Source organism: Scophthalmus maximus, chromosome 8 (assembly GCF_022379125.1).
Source record: "Scophthalmus maximus strain ysfricsl-2021 chromosome 8, ASM2237912v1, whole genome shotgun sequence".
Taxonomy (NCBI): Eukaryota; Metazoa; Chordata; class Actinopteri; order Pleuronectiformes; family Scophthalmidae; genus Scophthalmus; species Scophthalmus maximus.
The window spans coordinates 750,001-770,336 of record NC_061522.1 but is presented as its reverse complement, the minus strand read 5'-3'; the positions used below and the strand labels follow the sequence as shown (position 1 = coordinate 770,336).

The window sequence follows — 20,336 nt, the reverse complement described above, 5'->3', positions numbered from 1 at the left end:
TTTATACACAAACAAAATGTATATATATTTTGTATTTATATTTTTTTGTATGACCTATGACGTCAGAGCTCATCATCCTCGTCATCGTCCTAAAACATCCCAGGATCATCAGCTGTTCCCTTTTAATGCCTTCACACGGAAGTCTTTTATTTTCGTAAGATTTTTTTATTTTGGTAAGATTCTTTTATTTTGAAAGATTCTTTTGTTTAGGTAAGATTCTTTTATTTTGTAAGATCTTTTGGTTTAGGTAAGATTCTTTTATTTTGTAAGATCTTTTGGTTTAGGTAAGATTCTTTCATTTTGATAAGATTCTTTGATTTTGGTTAGATTCTTTGATTTTGTAAGATACTTTATTTTGGTAAGATTCTTTTATTTTGTTAAGATTTTTATTTGGTAAGATTCTTTTATTCTGGTAAGATTTTTATTTTGTAAGATTCTTTTATTTTGAAAAATTATTTTGTTTAGGTAAGATGTTTTATTTTGTAAGATTCTTTTATTTTGATAAGATTCTTTCATTTTGGTTAGATTCTTTCATTTTGACAAGATTCTTTGATTTTGGTTAGATTCTTTGATTTTGTAAGATACTTTATTTTGGTAAGATTCTTATATTTTGGTAAGATCCTTTTATTTTGGTATGATTCTTTTATTTTGGTAAGATCCTTTTATTTTGGTATGATTCTTTTACTTTGGTATGATTCTTTTACTTTGGTAAGATCCTTTTATTTTGGTATGATTCTTTTATTTTGGTATGATTCTTTTACTTTGGTAAGATTCCTCCAGGAGCCTGTTGACATGATGTCACTGACAACAGTTGTTCTTCCATGACATCATGTAACTGGAAATAATGTTCAGTTCAATTGCGTCTTAATCAAAAAATAAATATTATTAATAATAATAAAAATAATAATATTAATTTACAGATAACTTTTCAAAACCCAATTGACAAAGTGCTTCTGTAAATAAAACGAACAAGTCCAACATCTGATTTAAAAATATTATATTTGTATGTATTACATATTACAATATTATATATACAATTTAAAATGGTCAATAAGATAAAAAAAATTAAATTCAAAATTATTATGAATCACTTTACCGCCACATGGAGGCAGAACACAGTCACTACACAATTGTCGGTGAATGCATGAACGTTTTCACTAAAAGCTAAGATGTCACACTTTTTTCGACTGCCCTTTAACGCAGCATGACTTTGTGGATCTGCGTGCAGCTGAAGAGTCTGAAAACTCCAGACGTGCAGTGAACGCAACAACTGATTCGTTTTTTTCGGGCAAAAGTGAATAAAAAATAGAAAATTAATAGTAATGATATTTTTTTATGTTTTTTCAGGATGTGAGTTGTTATAAAATCGTTTTTAACCGTGTTCACTTTACATTAGTTTCACTGTGTTCTGTTGCCGCCTGGTGGCGACTCTGCGGTGTTACAGCAGGTTGACTTTAAATCTTAAGTCTCTCTAAAATGAATTCATATTAAAGTTCAATGTTCTTATGAAGACTCGACTGGTCAAGAGCCGCCTCACAGCATATCGTTGAATATGACCAACTTCAAACAAGTCAAAACCCTTTTCTTTTTAACATCGGTGGAATTTATCTTAAAGTCAAAGACCTGATCGGAAGTGGATCAATAACCTGTAAACAGATTAACAATATTCTGATTTAATGTTTTATCTTTGTATTGATAATAATTCTCTGGGAGCACAGACTTTGTGTTAAATTTAAAAAACATGATCCAATAATTCATCAATATTTATGTAAAATCATTAAAATTACTTTTGTGACATAAGAGTTGATCCTTACCTGCATGTTCACAGGTCAAAGGTCACAGTCGTCACACCTCCTCTCCATCCCGACGGTCGACGACCTCCGGTCATTGTGTCAGAAATGAATCTGTCATGAATATTTCGATTGAGCTTCTTCCAATTTTTGTTCTTTTGATTTCCACATCCAGAAACTTGTGATCAACATTATGATTCATGAGACGTTTGAGTTCAGCTTTCATCTCGTTCATCATATCACAACATGTTCACATTATACTAAGGAGCTGGAAACATCGAGTCGAGTCTGTAGGGAAGCTCATTACCATCAAGAAAATAAAAAAACGAATAATTTGAAAATTAACGAAACATATGTCATCAACGTCATGATATTTGCATAAAACAACATCTGAATGAATCATTTAAAAATAATTTTGACATGTTTTTGTCCTCTACAGTTCTGGCAGATAAAGACAAGGAGCAGCGCCCCCTGTAGGTTGTATACGTTACAGAAGAGGATTAGGGCCAAATGGGCAAAGGCATTTTTGATTCCAACTTTACTTTCAGAATTCGGGGGGGAAAGAAAATCAGTCAGACCTTAGACATTAAAGAAATTATTTTATTTCTTTACATTTGAGTGTAATTTATAGAAAAGAGTTGAGTCTGTAGGGAAGCTCACTACTGCCAGGAAAATTAAAGAATTAGAAATATCAAATGAATAATATCTATCAACATTATAATATTTACATAAAACACTACCTACACTCTTATTATACTACTACTTTTTTTTTTACTTTTTAAAATTTCTCTGGCTGTACAAGGCACAGCGCCCCCTGGAAAAGAAATTTGGATTCAAACTAAAATTTTCAGAATTCTGAGAAACATAAAAACCTGAGAATAAAGTGAGAATTATGAAATTAGACATTTAAGAATTGATTTTTTTCACCACATGGCCTAAATCCTGAGAAATCTGCACTTCAAAAATTTTTGAAAGTAAAGAGACCGACACCAATCTGTGTTGTAGGAGTTTGGTTTAATATTGTACTGAAAAATAAATTAACGAAAATAATTTTAAAATGCAACTGAAGACAAGAAAAGAAAAAAGAAATCCAGATTAAAAGCATTCTTCTCCAGCAGGAGGCGGAGTCTCGGTGCTCACGTAGGATTCAATTTACAAATATATTTATAAAAACAAAAGAAAAAAAAAGTTTATTAGACATATCCACAAAATCACGAAAGCATTCCTTTACATCCAGTGAGCTGAGCCCGTCGTTCCTCCAGCTACAAAAAGGTCTAGAAAAGTTATATTTATATATGTATATATATTTCATACACATGCTCAGAGTGTGTGTGTGTACGTGTGTGTGTGGATGAGGAGGCTGTAAAAAACTGAACTGTACAAAAACAGAAAAGCACACGGTGGTGAAGTTGGATGGAATGATGAAGATGGCGACGAAATGAAAACATGACTCAGCGAAAAACATGACGTGACGACCTCCGACCCCCACAGACAAGAGGTCGACCTTCAGTCGTACGATGCAAAGAGTTTGGCTTCAAAACGGAAAAAAACCTCTGACGACCAGTTGACAAAGAGTTCGGAGCATCGACGGGATTTTAGTGTTTTACTGAGGAGGAAGAGGAGGAAGAGGAGGAATGACGAGAGGGAACAACAGTTAAATATTATCTACAGGAGAAAAGAAGGAAAACGATTTAAAAGCTTTTGGTCTGAAACTGAACTCCAGGAGCTCGAACACGGAAACGTTTCAACAACAACAACCATCTCACTAACAGAAGAACTCCTTCCACATTATGATCCATTGGAATATTTCACTGTCCCGGCAGATCAATAATCATCATCATCATCAGCCTCATGTTTCGGAAAAAAAACGAAACTTTCTGCTAACGGAAAACCAAACACCAACCAAAACAAAAAGAATAATAATGAAGAAGGTAAATACTAAAAAGAAATTCATGATCATCTCAAAGCTGAAAATCTCAACAAAAAAATGGTCCAATGTTGCGTCGTCATGACGATCAGGACTTCAGTCGGTCTGAAGCGGCTTTCAAGGAATTTGAGCTTCTTCGATGTTCCCAGAGTCAGAAAATCAGGCTCCGCCCACTGAACCGACCAGAAATAAATCTCCGTCAGCACGAAGTGTCAGCGACGTGGTGACCGATCGAGAACCAATCAGGACGAGAACGTCCGTCCGGACTCGAACACGCTCCGGAGTTTCCACTCTGAAACGGGACCAGCGGCGTTTCCACAAGCTCGACAAAAAACTCCGGAGCGTCGTCGCCGGAAACGTTGCAAAAAGTGCATTTTTAAAACTTCAGCGCCAAAATCTCGTTTGTACGAGACAAATATGCGTCAACGTTTTATGTCTCGGTTTATTAAAAATCCAGATTACAGGAATTGATTTGAAGACAAAAGCCGAGGTCTGCGCCTCGTCGCTGCCCAGGTGAATATAGTTTCTTTTTTTTAAATGTCAAGCTCATGATTTAACTGAACCGTCTCCAATGATAATATATTAAATATGATCCGGGTGCTGGACTGAGGAATGTCGCTTGAAACGTCTCCAGGTTTTTGGTGTAATAAATAAGTTAAAATTGGAGGTGAATCAATTATTTGAACTAACGTTTCATTAAAACTCTACGATAAACTGTTCGACTGACCTTTGACCTGCGGCAGCAGATGGAAACTTGAGTTTCTTCACGGGGGGGGGGGGGGGGGGTGTCAGGGAAACAGTGGGTCGGCTGCAGTTCGTCGTCCCGCTCGCTCTGACGTAGGTAAAGCTGTAAACTTTTGGTCGTGACCTCGCCCGGCGACCGGAGGGAGGAGGGGTCAGCGGTAGTGACTCCGCCCGGCGACCGGTGGGAGGAGGGGTCAGCGGTAGTGACTCCGCCCGGCGACCGGAGGGAGGAGGGGTCAGCGGTAGTGACTCCGCCCGGCGACCGGAGGGGTCAGCGGTAGTGACTCCGCCCGGCGACCGGAAGGAGGAGGGGTCAGCAGTAGTGACTCCGCCCGGCGACCGGAGGGAGGAGGGGTCAGCAGTAGTGACTCCGCCCGGCGACCGGAGGGAGGAGGGGTCAGCAGTAGTGACTCCGCCCGGCGACCGGAGGGAGGAGGGGTCAGCAGTAGTGACTCCGCCCGGCGACCGGAGGGAGGAGGGGTCAGCGGTGGTGACTCCGCCCGGCGGCGACCGGAAGGAGGAGGGGTCAGCGGTAGTGACTCCGCCCGGCGACCGGAGGGAGGAGGGGTCAGCGGTAGTGACTCCGCCCGGCGACCGGAAGGAGGAGGGGTCAGCGGTTGCTCTTCCTTCGTACATTCACATAACACGGGAATCATTAGAGTCGACAGGTGAACACACACACACACCTGCTGTGATGACACTCAAAGTGATAGAACAACGGCCCCTCCCACCAATAAATACCTTAAACCCCGGCCCCCGCAAAAATAATAAAATACATCAAAACTGTTTTGTCAGATTCTACAGCGAGTCCTTGAACCTACAGCTGATTTACACGCCTCAAACTGACCTAACGACGTTTCGAAAGAAGAAAAGAAAAAAAACAGCAAAGAGAAAAGAATAAAAACATGATGTGACGCGTCGCTAGTTTTTCTTCTTGACGTTGTTGTTTGAGGCGAGTCGGGGCCGCGGCACCGGGATCAGGCTTCCCAACGGGACTCGACTCCGGGCCACCTCGAAGAGTTTGTAGAGAACCTTGGAGAAGAAGAGGAGGTCAGGGTGAGTGACGGAGGAAGAAGAGGTGTCTAACGTCTCCTGGACTTTTTTTCACTCAACACATTGTTTTCCTACAACTTGTTCAGGTCCCTGAAGTGCTCACCTTCCGTGGCGTCCTCTGGAAGCATTGAGAGAGAAAAGGAAGAGGATGAAAAGACGAAGGTGAAGGACGACACATGTTCTGCTCAATTCGTCAGACGAGTTAAATATTAAAGTTAAAAACCACAGAAATCTAAATAATTAAAATCATTAAAGAAACTGTCAAGTCATGAATTATTCATGTTCCAGGTTCTAAAACCAACATTCTGTTTCTTTTTTTTTTTACATCTAATCTTCTCTTCCTGTTTCGGCTCTTTGATGACATTACCCTTCACTCATTGTGTCGTCCAATCAAAGAGCTCTCTGGAGTTTTTTGCTCCTCCTCCTTATCGTGACGAGCTCAGGAACCTTCACCGTCATGACGACCACTGTTCAGCTGACAGTTACTGTTCGTTCCGCGGATCAATAATCAATATCCACCAGTTTCCTCCATAGATTCATTCTTTTTAAACAAAAGGAGTCAAACGTCTGATTCACTGGAGATTTTTAAAAATGTTTTTAATGTTTCATATTTAACTTTCATATTTTGCTTGACAAAAATTGGCGGATGTCGATATGAAAACTTTTACATTACAGAATTTAAAAATTTAGCATGTTCTTATATTTTATTTAAAAAAAAGTTTATTATCTTATTTTAATTTGATATAATTATAATTTTACAATTAAGTTTATGGTTAAACTGGAAAATATCAAGACTCAATTTTTTGTCATGACGTTTGAACGACGTCTTGGAATCATTGAGTATATTTTCAAATATGCATCGGCCGATATATCAATTTTTTTTTTTTAATTCTTTTTTATTATTCTCACCAAAGTTGTAAATGTGTCTTGTCTCACTTGTGCATTAAAAAAAATATGAATTTATTCCTTAATGTGTCAGGACATCAGAGAGACTTGGTCCCGTCCTGTAGAAGAAGAGATTCGTGTCCTCTCACCTGCTCCCACAGCGTCTCCGCCACCTGGTCGATGGCGCCACCGACCTCGCGGAACTCTCCCGAGTACTTGACGTAGGCCCAGACGCAGAGCGCCGTCAGGGCCACGCCCATCACCAGGTTGCACAGCGTGGCCACTGAATTGACGCCCACGAAGCCCGTGACCATCGACGCCACGTACATGGCGAACATGACGGCGAACAGCGTGGCGGGCGTGCGTGCAGCGAAGAAGATGTTCTTGCCGTCGTTGTGCTTGCCGAAGTTGGCGTAGGCCTCGTCGAGCTCCGCCTCCAGCTGCTCCTGGTAACGCCGGCAGAAGTCCTCGCCGCCCATTTTCTTGATGGCGCGGAAGTGTCGCACCGACGCCTGACGCAGGTCCACGTGGCGGCGCTCCAGCTCCGCCGGTGACATGTAGGGTTTGTCTCCGCCGCACACCTGAGGGGGGGACAGGAGACGAGGTGACGCAACGAACGCACACGCGCACGCACGAGAAAATAATCTGTTGATTATTTTCTCAATTAATCGATTAGTTGTTTGGTCATAAAATGGTGGAAAATGTGGATCATGTTTCCCCAAAACGTCAACATGATGTTTTGTTTTGTCCACACACCAAAGATATTCAGTTCACTGTCGCAGAGGAGCAAAGAAACCAGAACATGTTCACATTTAAGAAGCTGAAATCAGGTATTATGACTTGTGACTTTTCTTCATAAAAACTACTTGATCTTGATAATTTACTGATTATCAGAATAAATAAATTCAGTAGTGTTTACCTGCTCCATGCTCTTGTTGTACACGTCTTTGGCTCCTGCTACAGCTGCGAGGTTATTGGCTTCAGCTGTTGCCTGGTAACAGATGACGGAACATTACTTTAAAATAAACAATCTTCCGCTTAACTCTCTGCATGTCGGAGCTCAACTGACCTGCAGCATCGACTTGGGGTGAGGAAGCTCCTCCCCCTGGTAGATCTTCATGTACGCCTGAAACAAAAAAACAAATCAAGTTTACAAGTCAGTCAATTCTCTTTTTTACAAACAAACGAAGAAAAAAGCAAGCAAAGCGTCAATAACACTTCCTGTCAGTCACGGTTCCACCTCATCGCAGTGGTCGCTGCTCTTACTTCTCACCATCGCTGTTCCTCTGTTGCTAAGCAACCGGCCGCACCTGCTGGACTCACCTTGAAGTAGTGCAGCAGGTCTCTGCAGGTGATCTTCACTCCTCCGATCTCCTTCTCCACCAGGTTCTCTGGCGACAGCAGTGTCGGGACAAGGTTCTCCAGCTCCCGCTGGAAGTCTTCGTCGATATCTGACACACACACACACACACACACACACACACACACACACACACACACACACACACACACACACACACACACACACACACACACACACACACACACACACACACACACACACACACACACACACACACACACACACACACACACACACACACACACACACACACTTTACAGTTTCACAGCTGTCCTGAATTGTAAGGTGAGTTCACACCGGATGCTACAATCGAGCTATTTAGCACAACCGCTTTGTGTAGCTTTGCCATTGTGTCCGGTGTGAACGCACCATTAGAAGGTTTAGTCTAAAGATCCAACAGAGCGTTTCTATGGAGACAGACATTCTGTCTGTGAGATGACAACACGCGAGTTGAATACGTCCCTCTGACTGGGCTAGGCAGGTTTTTTGGGGACACCATGCACTGACCACTTGTTGATATATATGGAGCTCTTGTAATAAAGACTTCTGCTCAGGACGTCGACGGTCTCAAACTGCATCAATGTTTTTTATCCCCATGACAACTGGTAAGGGTTTGAGAGTCGTACCGCGGAGCCGGCCGTCGAACTGAGGGTTGGTGGCGACCCGGAGTCCGGGATGCGGCAGCAGGAAGCAGCCGATGTTGGAGAAGCAGGAGTGGATGTGTTTCCTGACGTTCTGCAGCTCCTCGTGTTGGTTCTGCTTCACCTGGACACAAGACGTTCACACGTTACAGAAGGGGCAGAAGCTTCAATGTCTCCTTGTTGGGATTTTACTGCTCGGGCGGCGAACCCGCGACCTCCGGTGGGGGAGTCCCACCCTGGAATTTCTCACCTGCAGCCGTTTCTCCAGGAAGCTGCTTCCTCCGTCCAGACCGTAGGGATGCTCGTACGGGTAGCTCCAGTCTCGGATCAGGAACATCAGAGTCTGAAAGAACAACAGCTCTCAGTCGACATCTTCAGTGTCTTTTAAATCATTTCACAGGAAAGATTTTATGAATATATTTGTGTTTTATTTTCCCATGTGACTTTGTTCCCTCGTCTTTATTCTCTTATGTTTCTGAACCGTGAGGAGGTTGCTCAGCAGATCGTACCTGGAAAGGTTTCTCGTAGACTTCCTCCAAGGCCAGTCGCCCGTACTCGGTGAAGAGCTGAGGAGGAGACGCAGATTAAAAACATAATCAAACATCATCATAAAAGCTCCCTCAGTACTAATGTGTTCATGTTCCAGTGATGCAGCTTTCAGTTTCCATCAGTTTCTCTGCATTCACCGTTGTTTGAGGAGAAAATAAAAAAGTCTGGGTTGAACTTAACTTTAATAACAATCTTTCCACTGAACGCAGTTCAAAGTTTTAATGAAAAAAACAAATCAAACACAGTCGAACATGTGCAGAAACCATGTGAGCATCATCAGACCCCGCCCCTCACTGTTTGATTGACAGGAGAAATGCAGGGATAAGCGGTTTGGCCCAAAGATGGAAGAGAATCTTTCTTTTGTTTCTGCGTGTGAGCAGCTTCCTGCCTCATAAGGACGTGGAGCTGGATCCTGATCCGCAGCTCGTCTGTCAGGACTTAACAAGATGTTTGAACAGACACGTTGCAGCGAAGCCGCTGGATCAGTGGATCAGCAGTTATATATTTATACATTTAAAACACCGTCAGTGATTCGTAAGATGTCGTTATCAAAACCTTGCGACAAAGAAACGTAACCTTGAGTCTGTGTTTTACAGTTTAACCATAAACTTTATCATAAATAACTAGAAATAAAAAAGAAAACAAATATAAAGAACTAGAATTAAGGAAATAAACTGTAAATGTAAATTATAAAATAAAAGTTTCTCATTTCAGAAAACACGAACGCTGATACGTTGAAACTGACTCGAGAGTGAACGAGCAGAAGACAAAGATCATCGTGACGAACAGCAGCAGGGATGAGCGACTCTGACCTGGAGGTGCTGGAGGTCGTCTTCCTGGACGTTCTGCGACAAGTTGTAAACCTGACACACACACACACACACACACACACACACACACACACACACACACACACACACACACACACACACACACACACACACACACACACACACACACACACACACACACACACACACACACACACACACACACACACACACACACACACACACACACACACACACACACACACACACACACACACACACGTGTCAACCTGTCACTCAAAGTACCAGGATGTTGGTTTTAGACCCTCAAACATGAGTGACTCATGGTTCTGACCTGGACAGAGCTGGTCATGGTGCTCAGAGCGAACAGCGTAGCACAGTCCTTGATGGTGGACTGGCTGTCGAACGCCCCCTGCGTGTCGAGTAGAAGAACTGCGACCTGCAAGAAACAACAGCACGTTTTCACTCCGACTGCTTATCCGCAGAACGAGACCTCGATTACAGAGAAGACGGCGGCGGCGGCGTGACCCCTGTGAAAACAGACCTTGCAGCCGTTGGGCTTCTCCACCACGAACACCTCGCTCCAGGCCAGGATGCCAGTGGTCTCCCTCTCGCAGCCGCCGCGCCAGCTGAAGCCCGTCAAGGGCTCTTCCTCTCCGCCGATCCACGAGTCGGTCTGGAGGAGGACGAGAGAGAGATGACGACACTGGTTCTGATCCGGTTCAACATCGTTACTCATACAGATTTGAACCTCAGACGGAAACGAAGGAAACGACATTACTTCAGTATGAAAAATAACTGATGGGAAGTTTAATAACGTAAAACTAGAAGAAAGAAAATAAAGGACATTTTTTTAAATCACAACAGAGAAATCTGAAAGAACCATTCCTTATGTACAACATTTTCAAAACTGAAGAGGTGAAATGTAAGTTTGCAAAATGAATACTTTGTTAGTGAAAGTAATAATTTCTCACACCGATGCAGAACTAGTAACAAAAGTTTAAAACGTTACGACAATTTAAAAAAATGATATTCTAGCATCTCATTATTTACACAGTTAATGTCGTACACAGTTATTAACAAAACACATACATGGTGTGTGTGTGTGTGTGTGTGTGTGTGTGTGTGTGTGTGTGTGTGTGTGTGTGTGTGTGTGTGTGTGGCCACAGAGCAGACATTGTGTCGGTGTAAAATCCTCTGTACAGATGAAACCTTCTGTTCTGATCCTCGGTGCTTACAGTAGATTAACGAGGCCAAAGGTCGAGTCACATGAGAAAGACACGCGGTCGAATGGTGATATTTTTCCTAACTGAGTGCATAGGGTACACTGGAAGGAAAGGAGAAATAGACCCACAATTCATTGCGACAGCGATATTTAACGTAATGTGACAAAGAAAAAGAAGTAGTAGAAGAAGTGCTAGTAGAAAAAGAAGTAGTGGAAGTGCTAGTAGAAAAAGAAGTAGTAGAAGAAGTGCTAGTAGAAAAAGAAGTAGTGGAAGTGCTAGTAGAAAAAGTAGTAGTAGAAGAAGTGCTAGTAGAAAAAGAAGTAGTAGAAGAAGTGCTAGTAGAAAAAGTAGTAGTAGAAGTGCTAGTAGAAAAAGTTGAAGAAGCAGAAGCAGTAGTAGAAAAAGTTGAAGAAGCAGTAGTAGTAGTAGTTGTAGTAGTTCAAGCGTATGAACGCACGTCATCATGGAAGCGATGTAGGAATGTCTCTCGCTCTACCCGTCTTTGTTAGGGGCGTGTCCGACCAGCTGCTAGACGTGACTTATGCAAATGTGGGCGTTGTGATGTCACATGACTTCACTGTACGACAGACGAGGCATTTGAGGAGCAGAGTTTTCTGTCGGGGAGAGCAGCTCTCTTTGCTTTCAGCTTTTTGTATTTTTGTTTTCAGCTTTCCCAAATGTTGTTGGACGAATAAAGGATTATCTCAACTTTGCAGAACTTTAACATTCACAAAAAAACAATACAACACATTTGTGTATCGTGCATCTCCTTCACGAGACTCCCGTTCACCCTGCAGGGTCACGTGTACCTGTTTGTACATGTAGCGCAGCATGAAGTCCAGCAGGAAGGACTTGCCCTTGCGGAACGCTCCGGCCACCGAGACGACGACCACGTTGAGGTCCTGCACCTCGTCCTGCAGCAGCAGCCTCTCCAGCGCCGCCTCCTGCAGCGAGAACGAGTGCTCCTCCTCGTTGGCCACCACGATCTGCACCGGCGTGGCCCCGCCCACCTTCTCCTCCAGCGGCTCCTCGTCCTCCTGCATCATGTGGGATGTGTCCGACGTAAATCGGTGGCCACCTGAGAGACAGAGGATTAGGTGACGCTTAAGTCCGATGGTGACTGAAACAAACTACACACACCACATTCTGTTTATGCATAAATCTTTATCTACATCCAGTACGACCAGGCGGGCAACAGGATCTAAGAAACTCCACAGTAGTTTACAGACAAAGGAAACATGTGACCACAAGTCTACTGTACCTGATTTAAGTGATATGATCATACACATCTTGATCATGACATGGAAAAACATCTGTGGTTTCATATTATCTCTATTGTTGAGTTACAGTATGGTGGAAGTTCCGAGACGCAACATGGGAAGAAACAAACACAACCAAGTATGTAGAACTTGAGCTAAGTTTTAATGAACACAAGATATTGATATTTCTGATTTTATAGCCACTCGCGGTGGGTGGCTCTCGTCAGGTGAACGTGTCTCAGTAGGTTTTTTTAAGTTTTAAAAATCGCTCCTTCCTACTGGTGCAGTTGTCTTGATAACAGAATCAGGACGACAGTCAGGACGGACGACATCTTGAACTGTTGTGGCTACATGGACGCATTTGATCGGGTCAGTATTGTGACAGTGGCATCTTCAAATCAACCTTCAAGTATTAGTAGTATAAGAAGAAGAAGTAGAAGTATTCAACCCCATCTTCAAAAGAAAAAAAATCACTCTTCACTTTGCCCGTCGTCGTGGGCGTGGCCTCCGTCTCCCTGCCGACACAGATCCATAAACGCTCTGAGCTGGAGAAATGGCGGCGCCCCCTGGAGGTCTTCTGACCCCGTCCAGTCAGTGAAGCTCCACAGGATCTCGGTCGAGAGGATCGCTGTTATTATGGGATGGCAGGGCAGGTTTACAGTAAACGGACAGGAGCCTCCCATCAGTTTGAACCCGTGGACAGATGAAGCGCTCCTTCTATGGCAGCAGACCTGCAGCTCTGGCTCATTTCAACTCTATTTTTGGGTGAATTTCCTTTCATCCGATTGCCCGGAGGAGCTTTTCTGTCCTTTTTGGGCAAAGGACCTTCAAAGATCTTGGATCGAACCCGGAGCGTGACGTCATGTGTCTCTGCAGATAGCCGAGCAGCTGGTCGCGTCACGTGACACAACAAGTCTGATCCGAAGGGTCGAGCAGCCGCATCATCCAGGGAGCCAAGGGAAACGGAGCCCGGGAGACGGTGATGATGACGATGATGATGAGCTGGAACTTGAGAGGCGCAGTGATCCGGTTGATTCAGTGTCCCAGTGTTCGCTCCGTCCTGCACACGAGCTGCCTCCGGGAAAAGACACTCCTCTGGAGCGACAAGCCAAAAGATCAAATCCCTTCGTCTTTTGAAAAAAGGTTTTGATCAAGTCGAACATCAGAACCTTGTTCAAGCTTCTCCACATTTATGATCTATATTAAACCTTTGGGGCTGCAACTAACGATTAATCTGTTGATTATTTATTTGGTTCATAAAATGGTGAAAAATGGCGATCGTGTTTCCCAAACCACAAGATGATGTTTTGTTCACACAAAAGATATTCAGTTTACTTTCACAGAGGAGCAAAGAAACCAGAAATGATTCATATTTCAGAAGCTGAAATCAGAGAATTTTGACTCCCAAATAAAAACAACTTGAACCGATTCTCAAAATTGTCGGCGATTCATTTAGTAGTCGAATAACTGTTGCAGCTCTACTTTCCAGCGAGAAATATTGACAATTTTTACTACGGTTTGCCAGAGCTATGATACCACTAATCACTTCTGATTTCCAGGAGTGTAGCGTTAGCAGAGCAATGTATATATATACATAAATGTAATCAATGTGTCACGCAGGAAGGTTCAGTATTTTTTTTCTGGGTTTAAGTCTGTAGCTTTCACAGTAACAGTATAAAAACAACAATATGGTTCACGTCACTATTTTATGAGTGGGCTGCCTGAGGACTACAGTATATACGAGTACAGAAGTTTGACTGCGACTTAAACACTGAGCTGCGTTCTACTTGAGACAAGTGGTTCTGGGAAGAGACAAACCTCCTGGCCACCACTTCATCATGAGCTGGACGGATGAGTGGATCATCTGGAAGCTGCGTTCAGGTTCAACGTCCTACGAAGATGCTTCTCTTGTTAAATTGACGCAGTAACTCTGAGCGGCGTTAACCTGCTCCGGAGCAGGTGAAGTTCGACATGAGGGATCAAAGCCAGTCACCAACTACTGACCAATCAGATGACTGGAAAAAACAGCATCATCCATTTACAAGACCCTGACATGGACCAAAGAGTTTTTAAAAAGTAACTTGAGAAATAATAAAAGCGCAGCAGATATGGAGCTCAACAGTGACCCCGCCCACTTTTTGAACGACTCAGACACAAAAATCAAATATTCTTCCTGTGATTTTTTTTTTACATTATATTTCTGATTGGACTTTCAATTTAGAAAAATATTTTGAGTTGTTCTTTTGTTTGATCAGATTAAGTTCATTTCACTTTGTATAAAGTCGCTATTACATTATGCAAACAGCGTTTCTTCTCTTATGATATTATTATACTTATTCTATGGTTCTGACGATGTCGCTTGTAATTAACGACTCCGCCTCTTCCACACGAACATGCTGGTAACTGGAGGAAAGTTCCATGGTAGAACGAGACGGTTCATATCCAGCTTCGTAGTTCCTGTTATCCGGCGGTTGGCCAATGTTAGCTTGAAGGGGCAGTAAGCGATTGTAGAGAAATTCTCTTTGTTGTTGTTGTGATGTCACAGCCCTGACCACGAGGTCAAAACCGCTGAGTTGCAGAGCGACCTGCTGGCATGTCCCTTAAAGCTCTAGTGTGTAATTTCTTTAATTTTCTGGCGACATCTGGTGGTAAAGATGCAAACCGCAACCAACTGAGCGACCGACAGGGGACACTTTATGGTGGCGCACTGCTGATTCCATTTCCTGTTTCCATCAGCGTCTGAAAATGCCACATGAACGCGACGTATTCTGGGCGTTTAGTTCAACAAGCGTATTCAACACGACGTAGAAACATGGAGACTCACACGGAGGTCAGTCCACCTCGTGACTATATTTAACTCATATGAATACAGAGTTATGGACAATATATTCAATTTCTATGAATAAGTTCTTGTAAATATTACACACACCGAATAAGTCAACCAAATAATAACCAAACCAAAGAAATAATAATAATATCCTTAGTGTGTTGAACTCTCTTCGTAGCTCAGACCCACGGGGGTCGTGTGTGTGTGTGTGTGTGTGTGTGTGTGTGTTTGTTGACTCCTGTCCAAGTTTTTTACATTAAGAATAAGTCCATTCCCCTGCTTATCTAACAGGTCAAGCCGGCATGTGGACTCCTGTACTCTTGCTTCTAAACTGTTAACTTCCTCTTCCAGTCAGTCACTGTTACATGATGACACTCATCAACAGAGCAGAGGAATCTGGTTTGGGTTCTACTCACACACTTTAACAACAGTCTGTATTCACAAAAGACTGACATGCCGACCTGTTTGAACTCCGGAGACACGCTAACAAGGCAAAACAGCAGTTCTTCCTCAGCGACTGTGTAGTTTGGTGAGTATTTCAATCTAATTTTAGGAGAATGACAAAGCCAGATCCAAGGCCACTTGTCCCCCCAAACCCCCGTATCCAACAACCCAAGTCATTATACAACACAAAAAACAAATTTCTGAAATCTGTTATAGATCAATACTGATATGCCTCAGTATCTCGTGGCAGTTCGTCCTCCTTCACTGTGCAGAGTGTGTAGAGCTGAACATGTGACCTGGGAATAAGAGGATAAACACAGTTACGCACACGTCACATGACCCACTGACGCCTCCAGGGTTTTCTTCTGCCCCACTTTGGTCTGAGCACAGTGTGCAGCACTTTCTCCAACAGGTCAAGTCTCTGCAGCAGCTTCACGAAGCCCCAACGTTCACCCCCCAGAAAGATCCCCACTTCCTGATGAAGCCGTGCCACAGTCAGACCAGTCCCCAATAGGATAGTTGGTGACAGGTAAATAAGTTGGACTGTAACAGTAAATATGAAAGTTATTTTGAAGGCTAGCAGCTAAAACGTTCCCATGCACAGCAGTCACTGGGGTACGGTTGAATAACCGAGTAATGACGGTTCTCCTCGTATATATGAGCGGGGGAGAATGTGAAGAACGAGGGAGTTGCTCTTCCTCCGGTACAGTAGGTGGCGCTCTGCAAACGACTTGTCAAAATCACAACAACTTGGAAAGTGGAGGAGACATGGACGACTCTTCAGCGATGTACATCTCACTAACGTTACGTTGCCGTGGAGACGTCCTCGGGTTTAAAGGTGAAGCCGCTAGAACCTGCAGAGCAGGCAGGGTCGTAACCCGATCTGCACACGCACGAATCCCCCGTCACAGGGGACTTATCCAGGTGTATGATAATCGGGGTAACTAGGTGTTTACATGGCGTCTGAGAAACCGGGTTTCGCCTTAACCCGAATACGATCTGGTTTATAAACTGCATGTAAACGCACTGACTTGTAGTGGACCTCTCGGGGGAGGAGCAACGAGTACAGGCCGAGCCCCCAGTCACAACTCTGCTCCTGACTGACGACATGAACACCCCTTCACAAAACAAGCACGTCGGCTACAGAAGAATCACTGATTCAGACCACAACAAATCACAAGTGACTGGATTGTGTTTCTTCCTCCCACTCGCTCGAAGAACGACTTCTAAACTAACTGAGATGGGAAATTAGTAGAAACAGTAGTGACTACAGTTCCGGAATAGAAACATATATATTGATGATTTTATATTGATGAGACATCTCTGAATGGAGTTCTCTACGGATCACGTTGACTGTGTAGCATCGAGGCTAACAGAGCTTAGCTAACGGTTGACCGGGTCCGTTACACCGGCCCCGTGCCCAGTGGCCCCGTGCCCAGTGGCCCCGTGGCAGGTCCGGGTCCACTGCCCCTCTCTGCCCCTCTGGTCCTCGCGACACCAGGTATCCATCTGTCGGACACGACGCGGAGTTAGCTCGAATGAGCTAGCAGCTGTTAGCAGCCCGCTAACAACAAATACCCATCCACCCGCAGGTGAGCGGCGCGACGACGCGCCCGCCGCGGGGCTGGCTGCTCCGGGACGACCAGCTGTGAGGTGAGGCGGTGTCGGTGCGTGTGTGCGGGCGAGAAGGTGGCGGGTTGTCGGGGCTGAGTGAGCCGCTGGACGCGGCGCGACGCGACCGATGCGATAATTCGACGGAGCGGCGCCGCCTGCGGTGTCATGGAAGTAACGTTCCGGCGGCGGCGGGGAGCTCTTGCAGCCGCTACCTCCACGCCGTCCCCCCGGCGGGTCGGCGCCGCCCGCTGCGCTCCCGGTGTCGGTGCCGGTGTCGGTTCTGGGGTCGGTGCCGGTGCCACTCACCCTCTGTGAAGATGCTGTGTTTGTGACTCCGCTGCCTCGACCCGCTCTCCTCCGCCGCCGCCATCTTTCTTGACCTGCTAGCCAGACCGCTCTGACGTCACGGAAGCAGCGGCGGTGTCCGCGCGGTCCTAAATACCGGTGCCGAGGCACCGCCCCCCCACCCCTGTTTAGCTAACCGCTAGCATCCTAAGCTAAACCCTTAATCTCTAAAAACACTTAATTCAGCTCCACCAACAACGACGGAGAGTATGTAAAAACGTATTTACGTTAGTTTACAAACGTCTCTAATGGTTTTTACTTTCCTGTCGTAGACAAGAACATTAGATCTTTTAGCCGTGAGGACCTGGATTATTATTTTTTGGAGTTAGCATCAACAACCCGGAAGTTAGCATCGCCCTGGTTCCCTCCACAATAAAAAAAACCCACAGGAATTTCTCCATTGGTTCTTGAATTTTTTTCAGAAAATAAGATCTGGGACAAAAAAAAAATATATATATATATATATTCATACAAAGTGTCCGTAATTTGCAGCACAATACAGCAGGATAATCTTCACCTTTTGTCAAAACAATTAAAACTTAAAATACCTTCAGAAGGATATTCCAATACCATTGTACGTTATGAAGTCTATAATCTGCTAATGTCAGTCTGGTTTGAGGATAAACCTGAGTTGTATAGTTTCTAACATTATCTTACTTGTTTCTGAAAGTTATGAGCTCAGATTAAAGTTTCAAATAATTTAAGAACTTTTTAACTTCTGTTAACCTTTCAACCAAATGGTTGTAAAATCCAAAGTAGGCATGCTGCGCTCCACTATACCAAAGAAGTCAGATTATCGTATTATTATAATCTCGGGGCTTTAGAATTACCAACCTTCGAGTTGGAAATTGCAACTGGAACGTCCTCCGAACCCTGCCCCTGAGCTCCTAAACCTCCCATTATTTCAGACATTATAGGGCGACATCATCAGTGAATATTGCGGGTTTGTAAATTAGAAATCTGAATATTTTTTCATATCAACGCACCAACAACGCACATTTTGACTGGGCAAAAAACACAGAAATGTATTAATCGAAAATGCAAACTGCACTTGCTGTTACCACAGTGACCATGTGGGTTTTTATTATTTGAGACTCCAGCCTGACGTGTACCCGCAACGTCCCAACAGCCTCCCTGGCAACGTCCGATCCACTGATTTAGTCTGAATGTCTGAACTTGTTTTTGAAACCTTGTGACTTTCCTGTAGAAAACTGATTTGAGTGGAGACAGTCAGCTGATCCTCTCCTGTCCTCTGTCCGTCAGGAGGAAGAGGTCCGTCCTTCGTCAAGTATCTTCTTAAAGCAGAGAGGAAGAAGTCGTCTGAGACTGCAGGTTCCACCTTTGACCTTGTTTTTCCTGTGTCACCTGGTTTGATCAGATTACAATCTGCCGTCACACCTGGATGTCTAGATGTGGTCGAGTGTGATCTGACGGCGCTCTGATGTCAGTGTTTTACTCTCAGGAATGCAGCTGGATAACTTGAGCTGCAGTTGTCGTATATACACGCAGGTGTTTGCAGCTGAAATGCACCACAAGGCCTCAACTGTCAATTTTCTCCACTTGTTATTTTTAAACCAGTCTCATGCTGGACTGTGATTGGTTGACAGCGTCACCACAACACATCCCAACAGGGATGGAAAGAGAAACGGTGTCCTGTTCTCCAGCCACAAGCAGAAAAAAAAGGATATTCAATTTCACGTCAGTGACAGATGAGCCTTTGTGCTGAACTGTACGTACAGTCAGATGTCATGCAGCTGAGTGGAGGCTCCACGCTCCTTCCACTGGATTCAGATTAAAAAATCATTTGATCTCTGAATTATTGATGAACACACTGAAGCAGCTGCACAGTCTTGGATGAGCACAGATAGAAAATTGTGACAGATCATTTTTCCTTCCTGCTTTCTCTGAACCTGAAGCAGCAGCTTCATCCACATGATTGTAATATCTATAACATAACCCTGACCGTTTTGTGAGCCTCCACCGCGTTACAGTGGAGTTGAATCAAGTTTAGTTTGTGTTGCTTTGAAAAGTATCTAAAGCTACAGTGTGTAATATTTAGAATAACTTGAAGAAATTGAACATATTGTCCATAACTCTGTTCATATAAGAGTTAAATATAGTTCCATGAGGTGGACCGACCTCCGTGTGAGTCTCCATGTTTCTACATCGTGTTGAATACGGTTGTTGAACTAAACACTCCAGAATACGTCGCGTTCATGTTGAATGTTCAGACGCTGATGGAAACAGGAAATGGAATCAGCGGTGCGCCGCCATAAAGTGTCCCCTGTCTGTCGCTCCGTTGTTTGCAGTTTCACACTTTACCACCAGATGGCGCCAGAACATTACAAAAAGTACACACTTATAATCATTTTTAACAATTATAGCTAATTTATTCTACTTATTTTTTTTACTAATTTTATTCAATTTCTGGAAATCATCACATGACTTCCCCCATTGGAGTCACGTGATCCCCAGGACGACCGCTAGTGCGGGAGCCACCAATCTATAACCCAGAACTGGTTAGGGTAGTATTAAAGGAAAGAACAGCAGATGTATGTTATGTTATGTCCACACTGTATCCTGTAACATCAGAGGAGGTGCTTGTTTGTTAAAAAATGTATTTTTAAATCCTACACTATAAAAAAATACTGTTAAATTATCCCTTCACTTCACATCCTGTTCCCTCGGACCTCTGTGTTTGTACTGTACAGTAAACTAGAAAGAATTACGCTGAACAGGTAGATTGTAAAATAAAATTAACAAACAAAATAAAACAAAACTGTGCCAAACCAAACAAATAGAATAGAATGACATATGATGACAAAAATTTAAGAGAGTTTAGGATTGAAAAACAACCACAACACGACACGTGTCTTCC

At 43.6% G+C, this 20,336-nt stretch overlaps 2 protein-coding genes across 7 annotated transcripts in view; both read right to left on the bottom strand.

Annotated features, from left to right (window-relative positions):
• Positions 1-2,785: 2,785 nt before the first annotated feature.
• On the bottom strand, positions 2,786-17,572 carry LOC118312791 (atlastin-2). Of its 4 annotated transcripts, XM_035637708.2 has the most exons (15): positions 14,047-14,884; positions 12,710-13,323; positions 11,779-12,047; positions 10,288-10,419; positions 10,078-10,182; positions 9,765-9,815; positions 8,913-8,969; positions 8,654-8,746; positions 8,389-8,527; positions 7,723-7,850; positions 7,469-7,525; positions 7,319-7,390; positions 6,549-6,980; positions 5,618-5,632; positions 2,786-5,493 (listed from the first exon to the last, which is right to left on the bottom strand). In XM_035637708.2, exons 2-15 carry the CDS (start codon positions 12,909-12,911, stop codon positions 5,383-5,385), a joined length of 1,863 nt encoding a protein of 620 aa, XP_035493601.1. In that variant the 5' UTR covers positions 12,912-13,323; positions 14,047-14,884; the 3' UTR covers positions 2,786-5,382. The 4 variants fall into 4 exon arrangements, with proteins under 4 accessions (XP_035493601.1, XP_035493603.1, XP_035493604.1 ...); XM_035637710.2 differs by lacking the exons at positions 12,710-13,323; positions 14,047-14,884 and adding an exon at positions 17,420-17,572; XM_035637711.2 differs by lacking the exon at positions 12,710-13,323 and having other exon boundaries at positions 14,047-14,883.
• A 2,284-nt stretch (positions 17,573-19,856) lies between these two features.
• The window catches only part of LOC118312793 (heterogeneous nuclear ribonucleoprotein L-like), a 9,716-nt gene continuing 9,236 nt past the window's right edge, over positions 19,857-20,336 (bottom strand). For all 3 annotated transcript variants that reach the window (XM_035637715.2, XM_035637717.2, XM_035637716.2), the window contains exon 13: positions 19,857-20,336. This exon is cut by the window's right edge and continues 344 nt beyond it. The gene's annotated coding sequence lies outside the window, so the exon portion shown is untranslated.